Source organism: Gekko japonicus, unplaced genomic scaffold (genome assembly GCF_001447785.1).
Source record: "Gekko japonicus isolate JY-2015 unplaced genomic scaffold, Gekko_japonicus_V1.1 scaffold550, whole genome shotgun sequence".
Lineage (NCBI taxonomy): Eukaryota > Metazoa > Chordata > Lepidosauria > Squamata > Gekkonidae > Gekko > Gekko japonicus.
Genome location: NW_015167070.1, coordinates 600583 through 625831, shown reverse-complemented (window position 1 = coordinate 625831; position 25249 = coordinate 600583). Strand labels below are relative to the sequence as shown.

At 45.2% G+C, this 25249-nt stretch overlaps 1 protein-coding gene across 1 annotated transcript in view; it reads right to left on the bottom strand.

The window, feature by feature from the left end:
• KCND2 (potassium channel, voltage gated Shal related subfamily D, member 2) overlaps positions 1 to 25249 on the bottom strand; it is a 487828-nt gene that overhangs the window by 17344 nt on the left and 445235 nt on the right. Inside the window, exon 2 of the mRNA XM_015412690.1 lies at positions 3213 to 3375. Coding sequence (XP_015268176.1) covers positions 3213 to 3375 — 163 coding nt within the window. The remainder of the gene's footprint in view (positions 1 to 3212; positions 3376 to 25249) is intronic.

The window sequence follows — 25249 nt, the reverse complement described above, 5'->3', positions numbered from 1 at the left end:
ATAACTGTCTGGCAGCTGTGATAAATTGGCTAAGAACAAATTGAAACTAAACCCAGAAAAGACAGAAGTAATGCTGGTTGGGAAGGCAGAGATCTTGAAGGACATTGTCGTTTCTGGAAACTAGTACCTCATAGGTACTAGTTTTTTAATCCGCACCTTCGGTGGGGAGCCATGGGTTCGTCACGGGAGCACTGCGCTTCCCAGATGTTGGGGTGTGATCGCACCTGGAAAATCCGCGGGACTCCCGTGCCTCTCCTGCGGCAACTTTGCCGTGTGACCAGGGCCCCTATGAGGTACTAGTTTCCGGAAACCGCGGGCCAAAGGCGGGCGTCTGGTGTTTCTGGTGGACCTACGTGGCATCCGGCATCCATCTCTGCAGGTTGCGCAACAGCGCCCAACAGCGCATGCGCACAAAGAGCAACTGCTAGTGTGATCGCGTGGCACGGCTTCTCTGCCGCGCTGCAGGATACTCGTCTGGTCAGATACCCATCTGGTTGGCATCTCCCCCCTAACCTTGGGACCTCGACCGGGACATGTGCTCGGGCGGCTGGGCATTAGTTTCCTCTGGGGCAATTAGTCACGCCTCCCCCCCCGCGATATCCGGCCCGTGTGACCGGGGCCGTAGTTGCAAAAGGCTTTCTTTCAACTCAGCCTAGCCTGAAAAATGCCATCTTACTTTGTATGGCTGATCTGACCACCCGAGATCCACATCACAGTAACATCGAGACTAGACTACTGTAATGCACCGTATATTGGTCTCCACTCAAAAGCAATTCAGAAACTCCAACTGGTCCAGAATGCTGCAGCTCAGCTGTTACTGGGAGCTAGATGGAGCATGCATATTACTCCCATCCTGCAGGTACTTCACTGGCTGCCCATCTGTTACTGGGCTCAATTTAAGGTATTAGCTGTCACATACAAAGCCCTTCATGGTCTTGGTCCCTCTTATTTACGGAACTGCCTGTTTCTCTATGCTCCACCACAACAAGTCTGCTCATGTCAACAGGGGTTTCTGCAGGTGCCAGCCTGCAAATGGGCAAAATCAACCATTGCCCATATGTGTGCTTTCTTTCTTGTGGTTCCCACCTTATGGAATAGCCTGCCTGGGGAGGTCCAGAAGGCTCCCACACTCTTGGCTATCTGAAAACGATGCAAAACTGAATTATTCAAGAGGGCTTTTCGACAGGCAATAGAACTTCACTGTACTAAATGATTCACAAAGTTTACTTGTTGGAAACAATTGTTAGGGACTGTAGTCTATACTAATGCATATAGCTTGCTGAAACTAAGATTCTTCTATGGAATTTTTCTTCATTTAATGTGTCATGTTGTTTATACTTATGCTTTGCTTCAGTTCTGTTTTTAGACTTCCGGTTAGTTCTACGACCCTAATCCTTTTGCATTGTTTATTTAATGTCCCATTCTGTCGACTGTATTAACTCATTCTGTGTAATACACTTTGAGTCCAAGTGAGCAAGGTGGATGATAAATAATGTAAGTAGATAAATAATGCAAAGAAACTAACTAATAACATTAGAAGGGCGTGACTCTGCTTAGGATGGCACTAAGGTTGCCAGCCTCCAGGTGGGGCCTGGAGATCTTCCACTTTTACAACTGGTCCCCAGCTGACAGAGATCAGCTCCCCTGGAGAAAAAGGCTGCTTTGAAGGGTGGACTCTATGGCACTGTACCATGCTGAGGCCCCTCCCCTCCCCAAACTCCACCCTCTCCTGTATCCACCCCCAAAGTCTCCAGGTATTTTTCAACCCAGACCTGGCAACCCTAGATGGCACTGTCACACTTTCAACGACATAAACAATCTAAGTTAATTCAGCTGGCTGAAGTCCACTGATTCTATCCATACTTTCTAAATACCACTGTTTTCAATTGAGATCACTCACAGATATGCAGGGGATTGTTCTTAAACCATCCAGATAAACATCCCTTGCCATGAAAATTCTATATTTCAAAAAAACAGTATTTGCAATTTTTAAAAGTAAAAATACATGTCAAAAATTCATAAAAATCACATATAAAACCATTGAAAAGTATATTGGACCCAAGAATTTCCTTCTACTAAGTGAGTGTTTCCATGGAAGGAAGGAATATTTCTCAACAGAGGGAGACTTCTTCAAATGGAAAGGCATCTTTGTCTGAGAAGGGTCTTCTAGCAAATGATTCCTCACCTAGCAAAAGAGAACCATTGGATCCACCCCATTATCTTTTAAAACCTATAAGTTGTGTCACCCAACACTTTTATACCTTATTTTTGAGCACATTAAGTGATTGTTTCAGCTCTATCTTATATGGCTTTTAGATCACATATTATTTAATATCTGCATTAATGTAGAATGTGTGTTTTCAATTTTATTATTTGTAAAACAATGTTGTTACTTCTTCGTGGTAAAACTGAGATCTATTCTCAGTTAGATGAAACAGAAATCCAATGGCACCTTATAAAAGACGATAACAAATAGGGCCAGTACCTACTGATCTTTTACTCTTTTTTGAGGAACTACTGCAAAACAAACATATTCCCCTGACAAAGCTTGTTGGTGAAACACGTAGGGAATTTTTAGAAATCTGAGTAATAAAATATATTTTACCCGATTTTGCACCATCAGCCTTGGCCCTATTTTTTATCTCCTGTGACTGGTGCAGCTCTTTATTTTCTTGTACCTTATAAAAGACTGCATAAATTTTTGTGAGTCATGGCTGACTTCAGCAGGTGCAACATGCAGCTGGTAAAGTGAGCTCTGACTGGCAAAAGCTTATACTGGAATAAATGTTCAAGTCCAGTAGCACCATAAAGACCAACAAAATTCCCCACAGTATAAGCTACATAGAGGAAGGCAATGACAAACCACCTCTGAACTTCTTTTGCCTTGAAAACCCTGCAAGTTTGCCATATGTTGGCTGTACCAGCACCATAAGATGGTACATGGCTACCCCCCTGAAACTAGACAGCAGTATAGCTGCTGTTAGTCTTTAGTGTTACACTGGACTTCTGCTCTGTTTTCCTGCAACAGACTGATACGGCTACCCTTTTGGAATTAGTCTCAACTTGGTATACTTCATATCAGTGTTCTAAAGTGATAATGGGTTTCCTGTCAAATAAAGATAAAACTGAGTTTGATAACAAGACAGTGAACAGAAGAACCGCCTGTCTACTCCATGCCAAACCAGAGTGTGGAATGGAAATGGGGAGCGCACCTTTTGTGCCCTGCGCTTATCTGCTCGTTGGTTCTGGTGGTAGATGCGACTGAAGTTGGACACAATAACAGGAACTGGAAGGGCAATGACTAAGACCCCACTCAAGGAACAAATCGAGCCAAATATCTTGCCAGCTATGGTCTTCGGCACCATGTCACCATACCTGGGATTTAAACAAAAAAACAACAACAACAAAAATCTGTTTAAAGATTATGTTTCCCATGTTAGAGCTTTACTTAAAACAGTCAGAGTACTTTTTCCTTTCTGTTTGCAATTACTTTCCCATACTTCATATCACTTGTGTCAGCTTTCAGAGCATCAGGTTAGCTACTGATAAGTTCACAGAGCCTGCCATGTTTGCATCCCAAATATGCGGCCTTCTTTGTATCTTGCATGAGGAATTTAGCTGCCACACTGAATAGGATGGGAATTAATGGTGAGGTGGGGGAATGCAAACATTTTAGAGGGTGAAAACTCTATGCAAATAAGGATTTCTCCTTGCCTGATTAATAAGTACCTAAAGAAATCAGGCATTTATCCTAGACTGAAGTGCTTACACGTTTTGGTTCATGAAAAACAACCCACTAAGAGACGGATGCAATAGAGGTCTCTAAAATTATGCCTGGTGATGAGAAAGCTGATGGAGAGAAAATTTCCCATCCGACATAATAGCAATCATCCTGACCCTGCAAGAATTTATGTATGAGAAGCTTTTCATGCCAGCAGGAGAACAGAGATGTGTCTGGATCCACAACTACATCCATCATCTGGGCACTACTGAATGGGTCTTAGGAGGTAAACGGATATGTGCTTCCCCATATAGCAGCATCGGTTGTTACACATGACAAGACTCTTCCACAACTATAGCCAGATGGAGGTAGGGATGCCAGTTTCCAGGTGAGACCTGGGGACCCCCTGAAATTACAGCTCATCTCATCAGTTCCCCTAGAGAAAATGAATGTTTTGAAGGGTGGACTCTATGGCCATTGTACCCCACTGAGGTCCCTGTCCTCCCTGGGCTTCATCCCCAAGTCTCCAAGAGTTTCCCAATCTGGATCTGGCAACCCCACCTCCCATTCCCCTTGCCAATGGCCAGGGGGGACCTGGCAACCCTAGATGGAGGTAAAAAATCTCTTGTCATTTATGGTCACTTGTACATGTTGTCGTAATATATGACACAGTATCTATATGGAGGTTAATTTCTATTCAGGTACACTTACTTGCAGTAATTGAAATCAATGTTGCTCATTTCCTTAGATAGGGATCAGGGTGGCAAAAAGACTCTCTATAGACACCTTGCTCTGCCACAGGGGAAATGACATTTTACTCAGTTGGCCCTGGTCCCAAGTCACTGGACCTTAGTGAGGGTCTCCAGCTTTATTCAACCATCCTCCGCCACCTACAGATTTCCTTCTTTGCTGCCACCAACAGGTTGGGAGTCAGTGGTATTCTTGTCTGGTAACCTCCAGCCCAGTGTCTCTTAACAGACTGTCCTTCAAATTAAGAATTGCTCTCTTACTCCAAAGCACAATGGAGGCAGAGGAAAACCTCAAAAATCTCACTTGCTAGAGTTACTGAAAGGCCTCTCTTTGTCTTCTCTTTGTATCCTGTTAAGCATGACCAAGTTAGGCTCTTATGAGTGGGTGTGGAGACTGACCACATAATACCAATTTCAGAAAAAGAAAAAATGTAACTTTGCTTGTGCAAACAGCAATTGGTTACAAAAATAAAAAGCATACGACTGAGCAACCATTGACCACCAATACTGAAGCAAAGGAAAATAACGAAAGTGAGTGATACAGACATCCTCTCCCCTAGGTCTAAAACTAACCCTCATGGTGATAAATTAAGAGACAGGCAGACTTCCAGTTTCCACACGGATTCTGTTCATGACAGTCTGTGTCCCTGTCATCTTTGTAGGCCTCTTCCCCCTCGAGGTCAGACTCACCTCAACCCTCCAAAAGGATTCTAAATATTCTCGGTAGTCTGTGAGACCCTCTCCTGTGCTACCTAGTGGAAAAGAGGATTCCTGCTACCTTCACTGAATGCATGCTGTCCCCCAGGCCCCAAGTACAAGGCTATTGCTTTTCTTGCTAACTTTATCAGCATATGAATTGACACATCCTTAAACAGGTTTTGCACACTGGAAGCTAGAAGGAGAAATTGTTCTGCAACCCTTGGCCTACCTGTAAAGATATGGTTAACCTCTGAGATGGCACAGAGTGCAAATTCAAAAATCACCATGCAAAGCAATACAGATACCTGGAGGGAAGTGACATTTCACCACAGAGAGTACATCAGATACCTTTTCTATTTAATTTAATAAGTTAAAATAATGGACACTAAATACTGCAGGGAAACTCTTAAATCTTTTGCGTCAGGAATGAATCCAATTTATCAGGTTGCTGCGGCAGAGAAAAATTAATGTTCTGCAATGATCAAATGCTCCACTAGAGGGCATAAAACACCATTAGAAAAAAATACAAAAATATGTCATATTTTACACCACAAGACACAAACGTACCCAAACACGTACAGATACCCTCCCTTCCACTTCAATTACATTCTCTCCACAAATGCTATACCCATGTGGGGTTTCTTGTCTAAATTCTGCTGTGCTTGCTGAAAGAGAAAAAAGATGGTACAATGAATTTTCTTTTTTACAGCTTATAAAAGGGTGATGACAGAGATTGGGAAAGTAAAACCAATAGGAGGTCATTGAACCTGACAGCATTCCTTTTGAAAGGCAAGGTCATCTCTTACTAATGCATAAAAAGATGAAAAACTGTAAGCACCAGTAATCACAGTCCCTAATAAATAAATTAGAAGGCAAAAAAATAATAATCAAATTTTGCTAGGAAAAAACAACCAGAACACAGCAAGTGAATATATTTAAATCTGTATTATTTATTCCTGTCTGAAAATATGGACCCTCTGTTTGAACACAAACCTGTTTAGCAATTCTGGGTATAAGCAAAACTAAAAAAGAAAAAATCTTTGGTACCTTAAACTGACTATGGCAGAAGCTTTTGTAAAACGTATGCAAGTAGTAGTCACCTTGGCTGGTACATATAGGAACCCAAAGCAGAGAGTCTCTCTGATTGTCTACTATGGATAGTATACCACAATGCACTACCCACTGGTGTCATGGTGCCTGCCAGTCTTTTTAAAAAGTGGATGGGGACATTGTAAGGCAGGGTTTGTTACTGAGTGCCCTCAGTCAAATGAAACTATTTCCTATGGATGCAATAGCAGCAGCTGCCACTGAAGGATCAGAAGAAGGAGGAGGAGAAGGAGATTGGATTTATACCCCGCCCTTCACTACCTGAAGGTGTCTCAAAGCGGCTTACAATCTCCTTTCCCTTCCCCTCCCCAAAACAAACACCCTGTGAAGTACATAGGGCTGAGAAAGCTCTTCCAAGAACTGCTTTTGAGAGAACAGCTCTGAAAGAACTTGTGACTGACCCAAGGTCACACTAGCAGCTGTGGGGGATCAAACCCAGTTCTCCCAGATTAGAGTCCATACTCTTAACCACTACACCATACTGGCTCTCCGGAAGGACTAGTAAGCATTCATACTCATGGTTTCACTCCCCTCCAGGGTTTCCTTCTTTTTATTCCCCTTCAGCAATTTTTTTTGCAAAGCAAAAAAGGCTCTGCCTTCTGTGGTGGCCATTTTGGGATGATGCTTACCACTCCTCAGAATTCCAAAGGTGCTCACAGGTTGAAAAAAAATTGGAAACGCCTGCTGTAGGTGCTCAGAGGTAGGTAACGCCTTCCGAAACCTTCCTACTAGAGCACTGCCGAGGTGTGTACCATAAAACTGAAAAGGTTAAGTTATAAAAGGGCGCATTGATTTGTCCTCAAAGAGAAATGAGAGAAAAACCCTTCTTTTAAAGAAAAAAAATGAGAGAGATCAATGGCTGTATCTAAAAAAGAGAATTTTGGGGACAAGAAACTCCCCTCCCCATAACAATGCTACTCCAAATTGATTTCAAAAGTTCAAAAAATGCAAGAGAGAAAGTTGCTGGTATGTTACAGTAATAGCCTCAATAAATGTATTCCATTTTTCAAATGGCTCCAGCTATACTCCTCCACATGAAGCCAGCTGGGTGACCTTGGATCAGTCACAGTTCTCTTAGAGCTGTTCTCTCAAGAGCAGTTCTCTCAGAGCTCTCTCAGCCCTACCTACCTCACAGGGTGTCTGTTGTGGGGAGGGGAAGGGAAAGGAGATTGTAAGCCACCCTGAGACTCTGAGTGAAGGGCGGGGTATAAATCCAATCTCCTCCTCCTCCTCCTCCTCTTCTTCTGTATAGGACCTTGGGGTGTGTAATGGTATGGTATAGCCTGCTCTTGTCAGATCTCAGAAGCTAAGCAGGCTCAGTACTTGGAAGAGAGGCCACCAAGGAAGACTGTGGAGAGACAGCCAATGGCATACCACCTCTGCTTCTCACTTGCCTTGAAAGCCCCTTGCTGTGGTCATCGTGTTGGTTAACTGCAGACATATGAAGCTGTCTTAGAGGCTGCATATTGGGCATACCTTTCTCAAACAGATATTGTTGCTGTGGCTTAGGTGCTATGTCAGTTATGTTTTATTTGAATGTCCCTGGTATAACGAGCTGAGACAGACATTGATTAAACCTTTGACATTACAATGGACAGAGTCTTCAGTGGATATTATAGTTCCTAAACGATTAGCAGACTCAAGAGTAGAAAATTTACTCATTTTAGGTAAATTTTTAGTTCAGGCCATGAGAATTCAGGCAACTTAGAAAACAGCTGTTTTTGTAGCCTATGTATTAACTTCCTTTCTTCCTCATATTCCCAGTCATGTCTGATAAAAACTACATAAGACCTATAGGTCAGAGGAGTAGAGGAAGGAAGGAAGGAAGGAAGGAAGGAAGGAAGGAAGGAAGGAAGGAAGAGGAAGGAAGGAAGGAAGGAAGGAAGGAAGGAAGGAGCCTTATACTGAATCAGATCATTTGTCTATCAATGTCAGTATTGTCTACTCAGACCAGCAGCATCTCTCCAGGGTCTCAGGCAGAGGTCTTTCACATCACCTACTGCTTGCCTGTTTTTAACTGGAGATGCCAGAGATCAAAACTGGAACTCAGATTGTTATGGGAAGGGGAGTTGGTTAGGACTTGATGTCACATATGTACATAGACCTAATAGACCAAATCCAGCATTCTGAGATGCTTAGAAGACTACTGGAAATCAAGACAGACATTTGCACCTGGATGTTATAATCCCAGTTCTGTTAGGAGATATCAATTGTACCAACAGCAGCCTGTATTTAAACATTGCATTCCACCTTGAAATCTTTATGGTAGACTATGGTTAAAAATAAAATAGAGGGAGCTGAGAAATGTTGCTGTGGACCTACGGGAACCAGAAAAGAGAGAGGGTAACTGCTGAAACTGGGATGCAGATATATGGTGGTGCAGAGAGTAGGAGAGGGGAAAAAAGGAGAGTGTGTACGTTACTGGTTACTGAGGGGAAAGAAGAGGCTAGCAGGCTCAAAAGACTGCATTAAAATTGTTTCCGAAATGCTTCTTAACAGTTAATGTGGCGATATGGCTTTCCTGGGTCAGTAAAAAAATTAAAAGTTACTTCCATAACCCCTGTCTATTTCATTAATTTAGTTCAGGAGTTCAATCAGGATGTGCCTGATTGCTCCTGCCAGCTCCAGTGATCTTCTTGCATTCCTGGTAATGTTTTTAATTACTAGTGAAATCCTTTAGGGAGAGGATTGACCTCTAAGCGAGAATAAAACTGTGATCCTGAGCACATTTTTTGGAAGGCTGAAATCAATGGGACTTGCATCCTAAGGGTGTATGTATGTTTGTGGGAGATGATAGAAAGGGTCACCAGGCTAGCACTTTCCATTTTCAGTCTTTAACTGTAGTATTCTGTTCCTTCTAGTATACAGTGATAAATATTGACTGCTACTGCACACAGAGGGCACCCCCTATTCACATAAACTATGCCTGATACAATGTAATAGTTCTGCACACTGTACATAGAACATTGAGTATTTCTGAGGGATGAGCACTCAGACATTAGTTAATGAAAGAAAGAAAAATACCATTTTCATTCTTGCCAGTACTATAACACATCCAGTTGCTAGAAATTACTATAGTTGGTAATCTCTAGGAATTGCTGCAAACGTCTAACTTGTAGCACCTGCACTACCTGCTCTCTCAGGAGGCACGGACAGAGGAGAAAGAATGGTTCGGAGCGGGAAAAAATGAAGGCAAGAACCGCTATAAAAGACAGACACTTTATGCAGACAGAAGAATCAGCGGGCATTCTGAAGCAGACTGCAGTGATGGTGCATAGCATTGCACCAGTCATTATGTTTCCCGTTGGTTTGGAAAGGACCTTCTGGATCTATGTAAGCCGAGGTCCTCTTTTCGAGCCCTACTCTCTGTGCTGCCACCTGCAGCAGTAAGGCTGACTCCTATCCTAAGGACTGTTTTTTTAAATCAGAATCCTTGAGACTGCTCCATTTCATGTGCTTTTATGCCTTGACTTATTTTATTGGCTGTTTTAATTGACATTTTTTAATTAAATAAACTTAATTTATTTGTGTTATTGATTTGGATTGTTTTATAGACGTGTTATGATTAGTAGGACTTGGGTTTTATGGCTTTTTTATCTCCTTGCTCTTCTCAACTGAATGGAGCGGGGAAAGTTACATATGACTTTCAAAATGATTGGGACTAACAACAAGCAAGTGAGCAATGCAATCCTGTGCAGAGTTTCTCCAGTCTATGCCCACTGTGTAACTTTGGGCACATTCTACATGACTCATTTCCCACAACTGGGTATTTAGATAAAAGTGATAGAAACCACTTGCTACCATTAAGAAAATGTTCATTGATCAATATCCTGGGGAGGGGAAAGTATAGCGGTGGGAACAGGCAGGAAGCTAAGGGAAGGAGGCAGAGAAACAGAGAAGCTCGGCCCCCTTCCAGGTTGTGTCCCATCCTGAGAGTGACAGGCAGAGGGGCTAGGATTAAGGACCCCCCTCCAACATTGGTGCTGTGTAATGCTAGGTCCATAAATAATAAGATCTCAACCCTTCGGGATTTCCTGCTGGAGCAGGGAGCGGACCTGGCATGCGTGACTGAGACTTGGGTACGAGATGGGGAGAGAGTAGTTCTCTCCCAGCTTGCTCCGTCCGGGTTCTCGGTCCTTCACCCATCACGGACTGAGGGACGGGGGGGGAGGAGTGGCGCTATTCATACGGGAGGCGTACTCCTTCAGGGCGCTCCTGCCGTTGAAGCTTGCGGGCATTGAGCGCTCGGGCCTAGTGTGGGAAGCCAAGGAGAGTTTAGCTATTTGGTTGGTGTACCGTCCGCCTAACGCACCAACCGACAGCCTGCCATCTCTGGTTGAGGCTGTGTTGGGATGGGCATTGGAGTACCCTAGGCTGATAGTCTTGGGCGACTTCAGTGTCCATGCTGACGATGCAGCCTCTGTACTGGTGATGGAGGGTAAATTGGAGACCGGCCGATAGTTGGCCAATTCAGCCGGGTCCAAGGATGGATTTTTCAAGAGAGGGTGGACCATTGCTTCTTTGAGTGCCCCCAGGAACAGTCCCTCCACAAAGGACTTGTTGACAATATCTCCGAGGGCACCTCGTAACCCCTCACGGCCAGCCTTTATGAGCCATGAAGGGCACAGATCAAGGCTGCACGTGGTTGGGTGTACAGTTGAGAGCAATCTGTCAACTTCCTCAAGACTAAGTGGACTGAAATAATCCATCAGTTACTGATCCACTGCCGGCACTGGAATTCATGGGCTTGCCTTGCAATGGCTCGTCTCCTTCCTCCAAGGTTGAGGACAGAGGGTGGCATTAGGGGAACAGACGTCCCAGAGGTACCCTCTGGTCTGTGGGGTTCCTCAAGGGGCGGTATTATTCCCGATGTTATTTAACATCTACATGCTCCCCCTTGCCCAGATTGCTCAGAGGCATAGGCTAGGGTGTCATCAATATGCAGATGACACCCAGCTATATCTGTTGTTGGGCGGGCGGTCCAACTCTACCCCCAATGACCTGGAGCGGGCGCTTCAGGATGTGGTGGGCTGGCTTAGACTGAGCCAACTGAAATTGAATCCAACAAAGATGGAGGTTCTGTGCCTGAGTCGGAGTGGGTCAGGGGTAGGGATCCGACTCCCGACCTCCGATGGGGCGCCATTGGTGCCAGCGCCGAGGGTTACGTGTTTGGGAATATTCCTGGATGCCTCCTTAACAATGGAGGCCCAGGTAGCAGCCAATGCCAAGGCAGCCTTTTACCATCTACAGCTGATTAGGCAGCTGGTTCCCTTCCTTAAACACAATGACCTGGCAACAGTGATTCATGCTATGGTCACCTCGAGATTAGACTACTGCAATGCTCTCTACATGGGGCTCAAATCCGGAAGCTGCAGCTAGTGCAAAATGCGGCGGCCAGGCTGCTGATGGGTGTCTGTATACGAGACCACATCCAGCGTATGCTGAAGGCATTGCACTGGCTGCCAATAGTTTATCGGATTCGTTTCAAGGTGCTGGTTTTGACCTTTAAAGCCCAATATGGTCGGGGGCCTGTTTACTCGAGGGACCACCTTTCCCCCGTATGTGCCCCAGAGAGCACTGAGGTCAGGGAAACAGAATCGCCTGACTCTCCCTGGCCTGAGGGATGCCAGGTTGGCCATTACTAGAACCAGGGCCTTTTCAGTGGCGGCTCCACACTGGTGGAACGAGCTCCCGGATGACATCAGGGCCTGCAGGACCTTTTACAGTTCTGCAGGGCCTGTAAAATGGACCCCTTCCACCAGGCTTTTGATAGGAGCCGCCACTGACAAATGAGCCACCAGAACATACTACAGTCCGTATGATACATTGGTGGACACTGCTTTCCACTTATACTGAATGTTGCCATCATTTGCACAGTTCTTATTGGTATCTTTATGATGTTGTAGATTGTTATGTGTATTGTATTTTATTTTATTTACTGTTTTATTATATTTTAATGCTTGTACGCCACCTTGAGCCAGATATAAACTGAAAATAATAAATAAATAAATAATATCAACCTAGAAAGAGAGTACCAGAAAAACATCTACTTCTGCTTCATTGACTTTGCTAAAGCCTTTGACTGTGTGGATCACAACAATCTATGGCAGGTCCTTAAAGAGATGGGAGTACCAGACCACCTCACATGTCTCTTGAGAAACCTGTAAGGGTCAAGAAGCGACAGTTAGAACTGGATATGGAACAACTGATTGGTTTAGCATAGGCAAAGGAGTACGACAAGTCATCTTGCTTATTTCATATATATGCAGAGTACATCATGCGAAATGCTGGCCTGGATGAATCACAAGCGGGAATTAAGATTGCTGGGGAAAAGATCAACAATCTCAGATATGCAGACGATACCACTCTAATGGCAGAAAGGGAAGAGGACCTCAAGAGCCTCTTGCTCAGAGTAACAGAGGAGAGCGCAAGAGTGGGCTTGAAGCTCAACATAAAAAAACCCTAAGATCATGGCATCCAGCCCCATCACTTCTTGGCAAATAGAAGGGGAAGTCGTGGAAGTAGTGACAGACTTCACATTCCTGGGATCCCAGATCACCACAGACTGTGATGGCAGCCATGAAATTAAAAGACGCCTGTTCCTTGGAAGGAAAGTGATGGTGAACCTAAACAGCATGATAAAAAGTAGAGACATCACCCTGCCAACAAAAGTCTGCATGGTCAAAGCAATGGTATTCCCAGTAGTCATGTATGGCTGCAAGTGTTGGACTATAAGGAAGGCCGAGCGCCGAAGAATAGATTCTTTTGAACTATGGTGCTGGAGAAGACTCATGAGAGTCCCTTGGACTGCAAGAAGATCAAATCAGTCAATCCTAAAAGTAATCAGCCCTGACTGTTCCCTGGAAGGCCAGATAATGAAACTGAAGCTCAAATACTTTGGCCACCAAATGAGAAGGGAGCACTCACTGGAGAAGACCCTCATGCTGGGAAAGATTGAAGGTCAAAGAAGACGGGGACAGCAAAGATTGAGATGGTTAGATAGTGTCCTAGATGCAACGAACATGAAATTGAGCCAACTTCAGAGGACGGCGGAAGACAGGAAGGCCTGGCGTGATCTGGTCCATGGGGTCGCAAAGAGTCGGACTCGACTGTGGGACTGAACAACAACAACAAAGAAAGAGGAGGGTATTTGGTGACACAACAGAAATATGATCTATTCATTGGGTGCTGATGTTTACAACAATTACCACTACCTATATGTGCCTGCAACTTCTGTTTATTCTGGGTACAGCAAATTTCAGAGGGATGCTGAGTTACAGAGCAAAAGATACAATTCTGCTTAGGATTTCACTGTTGGTATGTCATACTACAAGAAAAAAATCCTGTGGCATTTTAAAGCCTAAAAAATGTATTGAGAACCAAGAAATCTAGTACAAAAATGTATAAACTGGTGTTGTGGAAAAGCCAGGCCCTGGGGACACCTCTGTCTCCTCTGATGAAGAACAGCTGGATTCCATGCCTATCAGCCACCAGCCAGCTGCCGATGAGCACTCAGACAAGGAATCACATGTTTCACCCCCCCGACCAGAGCTGACAATCCAGGGTCAGCCAGCTGCCCTATCTCCTCCAGGATCCCCACGTCCACAAGAGCAAAGCCAGCGCAGGTGTAGAGGGGATTTACAGTCCCAATGTAGGTCAGCATGCCTCAGAGCTCAGCACTGGCAATCGGTTGCAGAGGAAGGAGAAACATGAAGGAAGGAGACGTGAAGCAGCTGTTGCAGGTGTGACATAGGGCCTGAAGCGTATAAAAGTATGGGGGAGGAGCCCTTCAGCATGGCTTCAACACGCTCCCTTAGATGCTGACCCTCTGCTGTTGTATTGGCCATGCTTTTCAGAAAACTGACCTCAGCCTGCTGAGACAACTCTTGTACAATTGACAGACTCTGGGCCTTTCTGCACTCTCTTTTTAATCCATGTTCACCGCAGTGTCCTCCAAGCAATACTGCACTAAAATCAAACCAACCTTCTTTTAAATCCCCCCCCCCGCACTAAAATCGAGTTCAACCTTATTTTTATTCCGGGTTTCGTCCCCATTCTGCATTACATCACCTCCCTTCAATGGTCAGCCCGGTTTCAGCCTGCTGTTGCCCTGGGGTATTGGGATGCTGTTTTGCTTGCCTCGACTCGAACACTGACAAAATCCAGAGTGGTGGGCAAATGCAGAAAGGACCTCTGTTTATTCAGTTCTGGCATCCTGCCTCTGAGAACCAGCTCCTGAGTTAACTCTGCATATGCTGGCACCTGCCTGAGGCAGAAGAACTGGATTTTGTTGATGTGCTGTGTTAGTATGAGTGTATAGGGCCTATGGAAAGATTTTGTGGGAGCCTGATATACAGCCCAGAAATTGTACTTGAGGAGATACACTGAAACTGAAGGCTGAGTGTTGGTAATGCAAGATGCTTCGATCTCATCTTGGATGTGTTTGTGTAAAACATTGTTAAGTCCGTGCTTAACAAAATAGCCAGAGAGTGATTCAGCAAAACTCAGGTTTATTTCAGCTCGACGATCAACTTCTCTGACACGGTACAACTTCTCTGATAGCCCGAACAGCTTCCCATTGCAGCTGCTCGGTATTTAAACATTCCCGGCTAATATAGCCACGCCTACTATACAGTTAAACAACCTATCAGGTTGAGACAATAAGGACCAATCAGAGTCTTTCCCGCTTATACACATTTGAACCTGATTGGACGCAGTAGTCTTGAACTTCAATCCCTGTTCAAGACGAAGCTTAACATTGCTTCCTTATGAGATGATTCACAACCATCTTAATGCATTCTAGGCAGCACAGAATACATTACAAACATGAAACTGCCTTTATGCTGAGTCAGCCCATCATTCTATCAAGGTCAGTATTGTCCGCTCTGACCGGCAGCAGCTCTCCTGGGTCTTAGGCAGAGATCTTTCACTTCACCAACTAACTGACCCTTTTTAACCGGAGATGCTGGTGATGCAGGACCTAAGACATTCTCTAGGCGAAGCCACGCGCTCTGCCACTGAGCCACGCGCTCCCTCTCCAGTTGTTTGAATCAAACCTATGCGGGGCTATTTCACTTTAACACGTTTTATATTTTTTAATGTAGTGTTTTCTTTCACTATTACCCTGCCCATCTTGATTTCTGAGAACAGGCAGGAAAAAGCACGCAAAAATTATTCACTAACAGCAGAACAATTAATAGGGGAAATGAGGGGAATTCTCCAGTGCCGGCATGCCTCATTGTACATTACAAAAAAATACAGTTGGACGCTCTCGTTTCGGAGAGTGGCTCGGGGAAAGACCATTAGTGAAGGACAGAAGTGGTCTGCATTGACACAGCGGAACAAGGAATGCCAAATATGAAATAATATTATAGAGTTGTCAAATTATATGTGACAACTGCAAAATAGGCTGCCTTGTCTGAGGAGGGTGCAGCAAATTGTTATAAAGCTGTTCCCTAGCTCTTCCAAGCTGCTTGGTGACTAAACACTGGCAAGTGGACCCTAATTAGTCATTTATTTCAGCACTGCACACTATAGCAGATAATTCAAAATGCCACTGGTAATTGCTTTAAGTAGCATTTGGAAACAGTCATGGCCATTCCAAAATGCATGCATGCATTCTGTCTCGCTTTCAGGTTTCCACTGTTTGCAGTTTCTATTTCAACATGAGCCAGAGTCATCTCAATCCAACCACTCCCCTGTGATTTTGCATGTGGCACGAGCAGGGGATCCCTACTGTCATCAGTGTAGGGATTCATGTGCAATTTACGCATAGGAGATAACCAGGCAGCAGAGCTTCAGGTTCTTAAACTCATGCAGAGCTTTGTGGGGACAAAGCATTGAATCACTTATTTTCCTTGAACAAAAACTCTATGGCAGGATAAGTGGTTTGTAGTTGGCTGGCTTTTTCTTCAAACAAAAATGGTTAGAGAAAACATTTTATTTTCTAGGAATCAGAGCTGACTCATTTCATAGAAAAAGAGCTGCCGGAGCTCATTAGCATAACTTATTAGCATATGCCACACCCCCTGACATCACCGTAAGTGTGCACCAGCCCCTCTGACAGGCAGAAGCACCTGGGATCCATTCTCTCCCCCCCTCTCCCTTCCCTTCGCCTCCAAGTCGGGTGAAGGAAAAGGGGAGGGGGTGGATCTCAGGGGCTTTTGCCTGACAGAGGTGCTGGCGTGCCCACAGCCAGCCTGGGTGAATTATAGAATCATAGACTCATAGAGTGGGAAGGGACCTCCAAGGTCATCTAGTCCAACCCCCTGCACAATGCAGGAAATTCACCAATACTCACCACACACCCCAGTGACCCCTGTTCCACGCCCAGAGTATGATAAAAAAAAACCTCCAGGATCACTGGGGGTCAAACTGGCCTAGAGAAAAATTGCTTCCTGGCCCCAAAGTGGCGATCAGCATTTCCCTGGGCGTGTAAGAAAGGGCCACAAGAACTAAGCACTGATACAACCCTTCCTGCTCTACCTCTCATGATTTGCCTAAGTTCACACAATCAGCATTATGATCCTTTTAAAGTTGAAAGCATGATATAAATGCAAAGGGCTATTTGTAAGATTATCTGTAAGACACAAGACCAGGACGCAACTCACTTCTGGCAATCACTTGGAGAGACCCTATCACTCAGCTTCCATTGCCCTACACACACCCCACACTGGAATAAGAACATAATATCAGGCCATACCACATTGCGATAAAGCCCCTGCAACTGTATACAGAAATACTGAGCTTCGCTACCATTTGCCACAACTAGCCCACCACACAACCAGGATCAAGACTCCTAAGTGGACCAACAGACAGGCACACACTCGTTTGAGAAACTGAGTATTACATAACAACACCTCTGGAACATTACAGATCAGTAGAGGCAGCACTGCACAGTGGTCAGAGTTGCAGATTGATGTGGGGAAACCTAAGTTTGTATTCTCACTCTGCTGGCTGAGTGACCTCGGGCCAAATCTCCCCTTCTCTACCTAACCTACCCCACAGGGTTGTTGTGAGGATGAAATGGAGATTCATGGGCAGGGTCCCCAGCTTCCCTGGCAGGAACACTATGTTAAGAAATCTCTCACAATTATGCAGCCATAGCAGGCAGGAGGGAAGGAGGCGAATACCTCCAGTGCCAGAGACTTGTAGAGGAAGAGTCAAACTTTGGGGACTCACCCGTGCACCAGAGGGCCAAGGCAGCAGGAGGCAAGAAGCCTGGGCGAGCTGGGCTCCTCCATGCCTGGCAGAAGATGAGGTGCAGAGGCGAGAGGTGGGCAAGCAGAAGAGGCACTCAGCCGCACAAGCTGCATGCAAAGAAACTCCCGCCGCCCCAAGCTTCAGGGCTGCCTCGTTAAAGGAGTGCGGAGGCCAGACTCGCAAATGAGAAAAAGCAAGCTCAGGGTTCGTGGGTCACATTTTGGGCTGTGGAAAAGGAACTGGCTCTATTCCTGGAATTCTCTCGAGTTCCTGCGCTTTTGGTTTTGCTTTTTGCCAATCAGCCTCCCAAGACTGCTTCAGGTGCTCCGGCCTGAGGGCTGCTGGGGGCAGGGCTCGAATGCTCATTACTTGTGGAGCTGAGGCTCAATGTCTCCAGCTGCTCCGCCACCTTCTCTTCCCTTGGTTTGCTCCAGGAGCCCGAGCAAGCCGGCTGCTGGAGGGAAGGAGAGGCGGTTTAAACCACCTTTCCTTCCCTTGGCTTGCTCAGGATCCCGTGGTTGCAAGGATCCTGAGCAGGGAGGCAAGGGAACATGTCTAGCTCACCACCTAGTGGTATGTAATGCTAAAAGAGCTAGAACTTCCAGCTGCAAGACCACCTTAGGATCTCCTGGCTACGCTACACACAATGTCATACAATTAATTAATGAATTAATTGTTTAAGAGTGCACTTGAAAGGGCAGTAAAGTAAAGGTAAAGGTTCCCTTGCTTGAAAGCCAGTCGAGTCCAACTCTAGGATTGCGGTGCTCATCTCCGTTTCAAAGCCGAAGAGCCAGCGCTGTCTGAAGACGTTTCCGTGATCATGTGGCCGGCATGACTAAACACCAAGGCGCATGGAACGCTGTTACCTTCCCACCGAAGTGGTACCTATTTATATACTTGCAAAGGGCAGTAGTTAAAGTGTTTTTCGTGACAACTATTTATGACACACTGGTGATGGGACAAGTGAATCTTTTTTTATAACCTTTTCTTATGATTTATGGCAAACTGTTATAGTCAAAAGAGAATGTTCTATCAAATAAAATTAAATATTTGTGAGCATATTCAATGTGGATGATTTTTATAAAATCTCTTAAGTATATACTATTACTATATCAACTAAATATACATGACTTTAACACTAATCATGAGGTCCTTTGTGAAGTTCATGTTTTAAATCCATGATGCTGATAGAGATTGCACAGATATGAACAGTATAATACCATGGCGGTAATAACAATGGCGGTGGAGTTCCTGGCGACCAGACCTGATGGAGGCGGAGCCGCGGCGATGCGAACGCAGGATGGCGCAGCACGGCAGGAGCCGGAAGGACGTAAGCCGGGAGCTGCAGCCAGAAGATCGGTCGCGCGCACAAGGAAACATCAAGCCTGCCGGAGGTGGTCGCCGGTTAACCAGAAGACCCCAGAATAACACCCGTAGCCCGTCGGAAGAAGAAGAACGTGCCGCCAACAGGGTGTCGGTAGGTAGCCCCCCCCCCTTTTGAAATTGTGGCCCTAGGTAGGTGAACCACTACTATACTAGTAGTAGTATACTGTAAACCGCTCTGAGACCCATTAGGGGTCATGGGCGGTATATAAGTCCAATGTAAATAAATAAAAAATAAAATAAATAATACGTTACTCCCAAAATTTACAGAAGATTGCAACAGTTCCTTCTCAGATTAGAAACAATGGTCAAATGTACTTTTCCCTGGGCTTTGAAGAAGTCTTCAGTGACTCCAGTCAACAGATGCTATGCTGCTCATGCTGATATTTGCACATATCATCTGGCCATGGTAACATCGGCAACGGCTCACAACTATCAGCACTCTGAAAATGGGGCAAGTGCCTCATTAGATCATTATGGAGAGACTCCCAAGAGCGGTACAAAAGATAATCATCTGTAGTGCATCTCTCCGGAGGCTTTGCTGCTAGACAGTAATTACGTGGGGGCCGACATGCCTCAATTTTACATTGATGAAAGAAAAATAAGTCAGTGAAAAGCTGATATAAAGGTTCAGGGCAGACTCTTCCTCCATCTTACCAATCTTCGTAATGGAATTTTTTTTCCAAGTGGCCTGTTTATAGAAACCATTTATTCCATGAGCACAACACTATTTTTCAACATGGCCATTGGATTCTTGTTTCCCCCCTCTATGGTGGAAAGATTAGGCTGTCTGACTCTTCGGGGATTCACGAAGAGAAGCAAGGACAAGATTTGAGAGAATGTGCTTCTCCCCCCCCCCCCCAGCATCTTGCAAAGTGATGCATTACTGTTGGAGTCATTGCTTCTGTTTAGATCAAAATAATGTCACAAGATGCATTAATGATATTTTGGTTTTGGTGAAGGACATTTATCTGTGATATTGTACAATTTACAACCACAGTCATTGTTGTATTCAGATTAGATCTCAAACACATATATGAATTAATGATGATAGTTCAGGTCCTGTTACACTGACAACTTGAGAGGGAGTTACTTCTGAACCTGTATTAAAATATTTTCTGTAGCCTGTTGTCCAGAATACAGAGGTATGTTGAAATATAGTTCAGTGAAACATCATTTATTCTGGCTGGAGTAAACAATGTTGTTGCCATCACCAGATCCTGCTATGTGAAACTCCAAGGAGATTTTCATCTGGCTGCAAAAAGCAAAGTATAGCCAGACTCTAATGACATAAGAGATTTCTTGAGTTGCACCCGTGCAGTCTTAAGGTTCATGACAGAGAGAAAGCAAGCAAGGGGGTACTGCTCCCTTGAAATTCTGGACTGTGGTAAACAGTTTAATTGAGTGTTTACTCTAAGTATATTGTTGGTGAGAGTAGAATTTGCCTCCATACAATGTGGAGATGATGAGCCCCCATGAAACTTTGTGTGGCAAAAACACAACTTCAGGCAGGCAGGTACAATGTTGTTTAAAACAAAAACAATCATTGACCCACTAGATGTATGTAACCAGTATGGCATGGAATGGAATGTGCTGCTGTGGTTACAGTGCATTTCTTTGTAAGAGGAGCAGGTGCCTCCAACCAAATCATGTATCAGTTGCGATCCTATTACTGCATCTCCGATGAAGGTTTTCATCAATGCATGTGACAACACAGTTATAACCATGTAGATTATTCAGAGTATTAGATGTCACAGCTTGCCAAGGACCAGGAACTTACTAATCTTTGGAAAGCAGGAAAACAGAAAAACTAAGAGATATTCACTGTAGTATTCAGTTCAGTTCAAAGTTTATTTCAATACAAGATCAGTAATAAGAAGGATAAGGATAAAAATAATAAAATAAAAATATAGAATAAAATCTAAGATTGAGCACTGATTGTGAGGGGATGGACACAGAGAGGATATTATTAAGACTAGGTCAGCCACTTGCATATTCCACATGCCCAAAGGCAAAATTTAGCTACTTAATTTATCTCCTGGGAGGAATTTGCAAGAAGAAGGGAGATGTAAAGTTGTTCAGATCTTCCTGGTAGACAGGGGTCATTTCGTAGAAAAAGAGCTAGGGGAACTCATTAGCATAACTCATTAGCATATGCCACACCCCCTGACATCAGGGGCCTGGCGGTGGACCTGCAAGGCTGGCGGGAGTGCGAGGAAAAACTCTACTTTCCCTGCATGGCATGGGCAAAGCCGTTGAGGGAGTAGGACGCGATAGTATCTGCCTTCGAAAAGGGCCAAGGGTAGAATGTTAAAGCATGCAAGGGTAAAGATTAGCCAGCATTTGGAGATCTCAAGGGATCTGAGATACTCTGCTGGTTGGAAGCATTTGGTATGTGCTGAAGAATAACTGAATATACCTGTATCTGTGTCCTATCTGATTGGAGGGCATGATCCCAGAGCTGCTGTTTAATTGTTTCTTTTGCTTTTTGGTACCCAAGATGAAGTAGGAGTTAAGGGGGGAGGCCATGCTCCTGGAGTTTCCCCTCAATTGCTCTTTGCCAGGTTGAACGGTGGCTATTGGCAAAGATCAGGGGTGCTAGGCCCACCGGATTAAAGGTGCGTTTTAGCCAAGAGTTAGATGCAAGTAGCCACATATGAGTCTCCAAGGGGATCAGCCGAGTCTCTAATCTAAGAAAGGCATTTGGAATAAATCGTGGGACTCCAAGGATCAATGGTACGAACTTGGATTGTACCAGTAAACACCTTTCTTTATAAATACAGAGGTGGGAACCATATAAGAGCTGGGAGACAACCTTTCTTTGGAAGACCTTGATTGCTGCTTGGATAAAGGAGGCTCCTTTTGTAAAGTAGAATTTTAGAATGGTGGAGGATGCTCTGTGGGTAGTCTCTGAGGCATGCAGTGCCTGAGCTCTCCATCGTCCACATGGCCAGAAGACCATACCAAGGTATTTCAAGATTTTTGTTCGTTTGATGTTATGGCCCTCTATTTGCCATCTATGGATTCAATATTTTTTGGTAAAAATGAGGGCTTTTGTTTTTTGGTAGTTTATCACCAGCTGCTCCTCTTTGCAGTATGTAGTGAAGGCACAGAGTGCTCTCCTGAAGCCCACTTGTGAATGGGATAGGATGACATTATCATCTCCATATAACAGGGCAGGAACTGTTTTATTAGCAAGCTTTGGCAAATGGAAGCTTGGGTTTCGTAGGTGTTCCTCCAAGTAGGTAAAAAGTAGAAGGACCAGGATACAATCCTGCTTGACTCCTTTGTCATGTAGGATCTTACTGGAGAGATGGCCTTGCAGACTGCATCTTACAGTTTCCTTTGTGCAGCGAGCAGATGTAGTCTTTGGTCTATTGGGGAGTTCTCAAGCTTTGCCTAGAACCTATTCCTGGAGATGCTGAACAATGCACAACCTGGGCAGAAAGTCTGCAAACTGATGCAAAGGTTGAATCTGACAACCAAGAAAGATCACATATCGATCCCTTTGGCCCAAGGTCCAAAAACACAATTAAATTCCTAACATGGAATATTACAGGTTGGGCCTCCAAGAGAACTCATAATTCTTTTTATTCCTTTGTGGCCCAACATCATCTGCCTCCAAGAAACTTGATCCAAAGCCCCACTGTCTGTAGATGGATTTACAATAAATAGCCTTCAAGTCACACCATTGGAAAGGGAAAGGAAGGGCCAAAGGAGGCCTGGCTCCTCTTATAGCCACAAGATTTAGGGTTGCCAGGTCCTCTTGTCACTTCGGTGGGGGAATTTGTGGGGCATTTCCCGGGTAGCTTGGGATGCCCCAAGCCCTGCCCCCAAGAGCTACCACCCCTCTCCCTCCCCTCCTCCCTGATTTAAAGGGCTTCAGCTGATCAGCGGGGACCATGTGGCTTGTGAACCAACTGGAGGGCCCTTTAAACCTAGCAGGAGGGAGGGAATGGGGCGGTCATGTAGGCCGCATACTCGGCTCACAAAAAGACCCTTTAAAGGGTCTTTTTGTGAGCAGGGTGGGGGTCGTGGTGTGCACAGCTGGGGGAAATCAGTCCCGCTTTCAGTATTGGCTAATAGATGTTCTTGTCTTATGCTTTCATTTGACTAGGCACAGGGTTTAATTTGGTGCTGTATTAGGATTTGATGACTTTTCTGCTGATTTTAACTTTATTGTATTCTTTTCTTTTGCTGTAAGTTGCTTCCTGAAAAGGTGAGATATAAATGCTCTAAAATGAATAAATTCAGGGAAATAATCCATTTTAACTCTGTTTGGAGGAGCATATAATTGCCCTGATCCAGAGTGACAAGATAAATCCAAGGCTGGCTGCCATAGCTAATCAGTTGAACTAGATGCCTTAGTGCTTTTGATAAAACATCAAGAGGTAGATGCACTGATGTTGCATGCATAATTGCTGCATGCATGCATAATGATGTTGCAAGCACTGATGTTGGTGCTTGGGGGGGGGGTTAACAGTGGGAGGGCTTCTAATGTCCTGGCACCACTGGTGGACCTCCTGATGGCACCTGGTATTTTTGGGCACTGTGTGACAGAGTGTTGGACTGGACGGGCATTTGGCTTCATCCAAAATTGGCATCTCTTATGTTCTTATGTTCTTATTATCCGTACTTCATGGGGCTATTGCAGGTGGTATTGTATTGTATTCTGGAGTCACTGGTCTATCTGATAGACAACACCAAGAAACCTGTTTCTGTGTATTTGTTAGCTAGTAGCCTAATACCCGTGCTTCGCTACAATATTTAACTTCCGTAAATCCAGTTATAATACTGATGATGTAAAGTTTGAAATGTAACATTTGTTGTAGGAATTCTAATGGAGAAGATTGTAGTGTAAAAAATGAAGTGAAACATACGTACTTTTTTCTCTCTACTGAAGGACCTCTCTATAAACTGCTGGGGTGGGCTCCCTCATGGCTTTAAGCACCCTGCAACCACTGCTGCACCTGACAGACAACCACCTGTTAGGTGTAGGAGGTGGGGGGAGCATGTTGGAGGCCATCAGAGAGGCTGGGCCAGCAGCATCACTGAAGTGATCCTGCTGGGGTGGCATCCCTGATGGTTTAAAGTACCCTGCTCCTGCTCCTACACCTGACAGACACCCGCCTGTCTGGTTTTGGGGGGATTACATTTAAAGGCATCAGGGAGGCTGGGCCAGCAGCAGGGCTAAGGCAATCTTGCTGAGCAAACTCTCCCGGCGGCTGTAAGCATCCCACTTTCTCTCCTACACCTGACAGGCAGCTGCCTGTCCAGTGTAGGAGGGGGAGGGGGAGGAGTATTAGAAGCCACTGTGGAGGTGGGGCTGACAGGATCACTAAGGCGTTACTGCTGGGGCAGGCTCCCTCATGGCTTTAAGCACCCTGCAACTGCTGCTGCACCTGACAAACAACTGCCTGTCAGGTGTAGGAGGGGGGAGCATGTTTGAAGCCATAGGGAGGCTGGGCCAGCAGCTTTGCTTCACCTCCCAGGTGGTTGGCCACTCCTGATTTCCTCAACTGTCATTAGCTCTCTGTAGTCCCCTGTAACTGTTGTGTTTTTTTTAACCTCAGAACACTGAGCTCTGCAGCTGACCAATCAGAGACTGGGGGGTGCAAGGAGGCAGCAGCCTGGCAGCCGCATAGGAATCAATGGGGGGAGCACATTTTACCCCTTTTGACCCCCTTAGGGGTGGAATTCCTAAAATTCCATTCTTAGTGAGCACCTACGCCATGGTAGGAGTGCTCTCCCCAAATTTCATATTTCTAGGTCCAGTGGTTTGGCCTGGGTGTTGATTTTACGGTGAGGGGACTTTCTTATATATCTCTGCTACCTGAAGAGCAGTTGTAATTTTGAGTGATCTGTAGCCCTCACCTGGAGATTGGCAACAATTGTTACCCAGGACGAAATGCCTGGTTTGGAGGGTGGAGTCTATGGCATTCTACCTGTCTGAGGTCCCACCCCTCTGCAAACCCCACCCTCTCCAGGCTCCACCCCTCAAATTCCCAGGAATTTGCCAGCCTGGAGTTGGCAACCCCATCTCCTTCCCAGCTAACCATCTACCTACCATTATCTGCCCATTTGACTTCAGCTGACTTTTGCCCTCCCTTCTGCAGAGCAGTTGTAATTCTGAGTGGTCTCCAGCCCTCACCTGGAGATTGGCAACAATGGTTCCCCATGAGGGACTGACTGGTTTGGAGGGTGGAGTCTATGGCATTGTACCTGTCTGAGGTCCCACCCCTCCTCAAACCTCACCCTCTTCAGGCTCCATCCCTCAAATCTCCAGGAATTTCCCATCTGGAGTTGGCAACCCTATCAGGACTGGCCCCAATGTGTTTTTTTCCCAAAGGCCAAAGTAGGTGACAGGACCAAGCTTAGTTGCCTACCA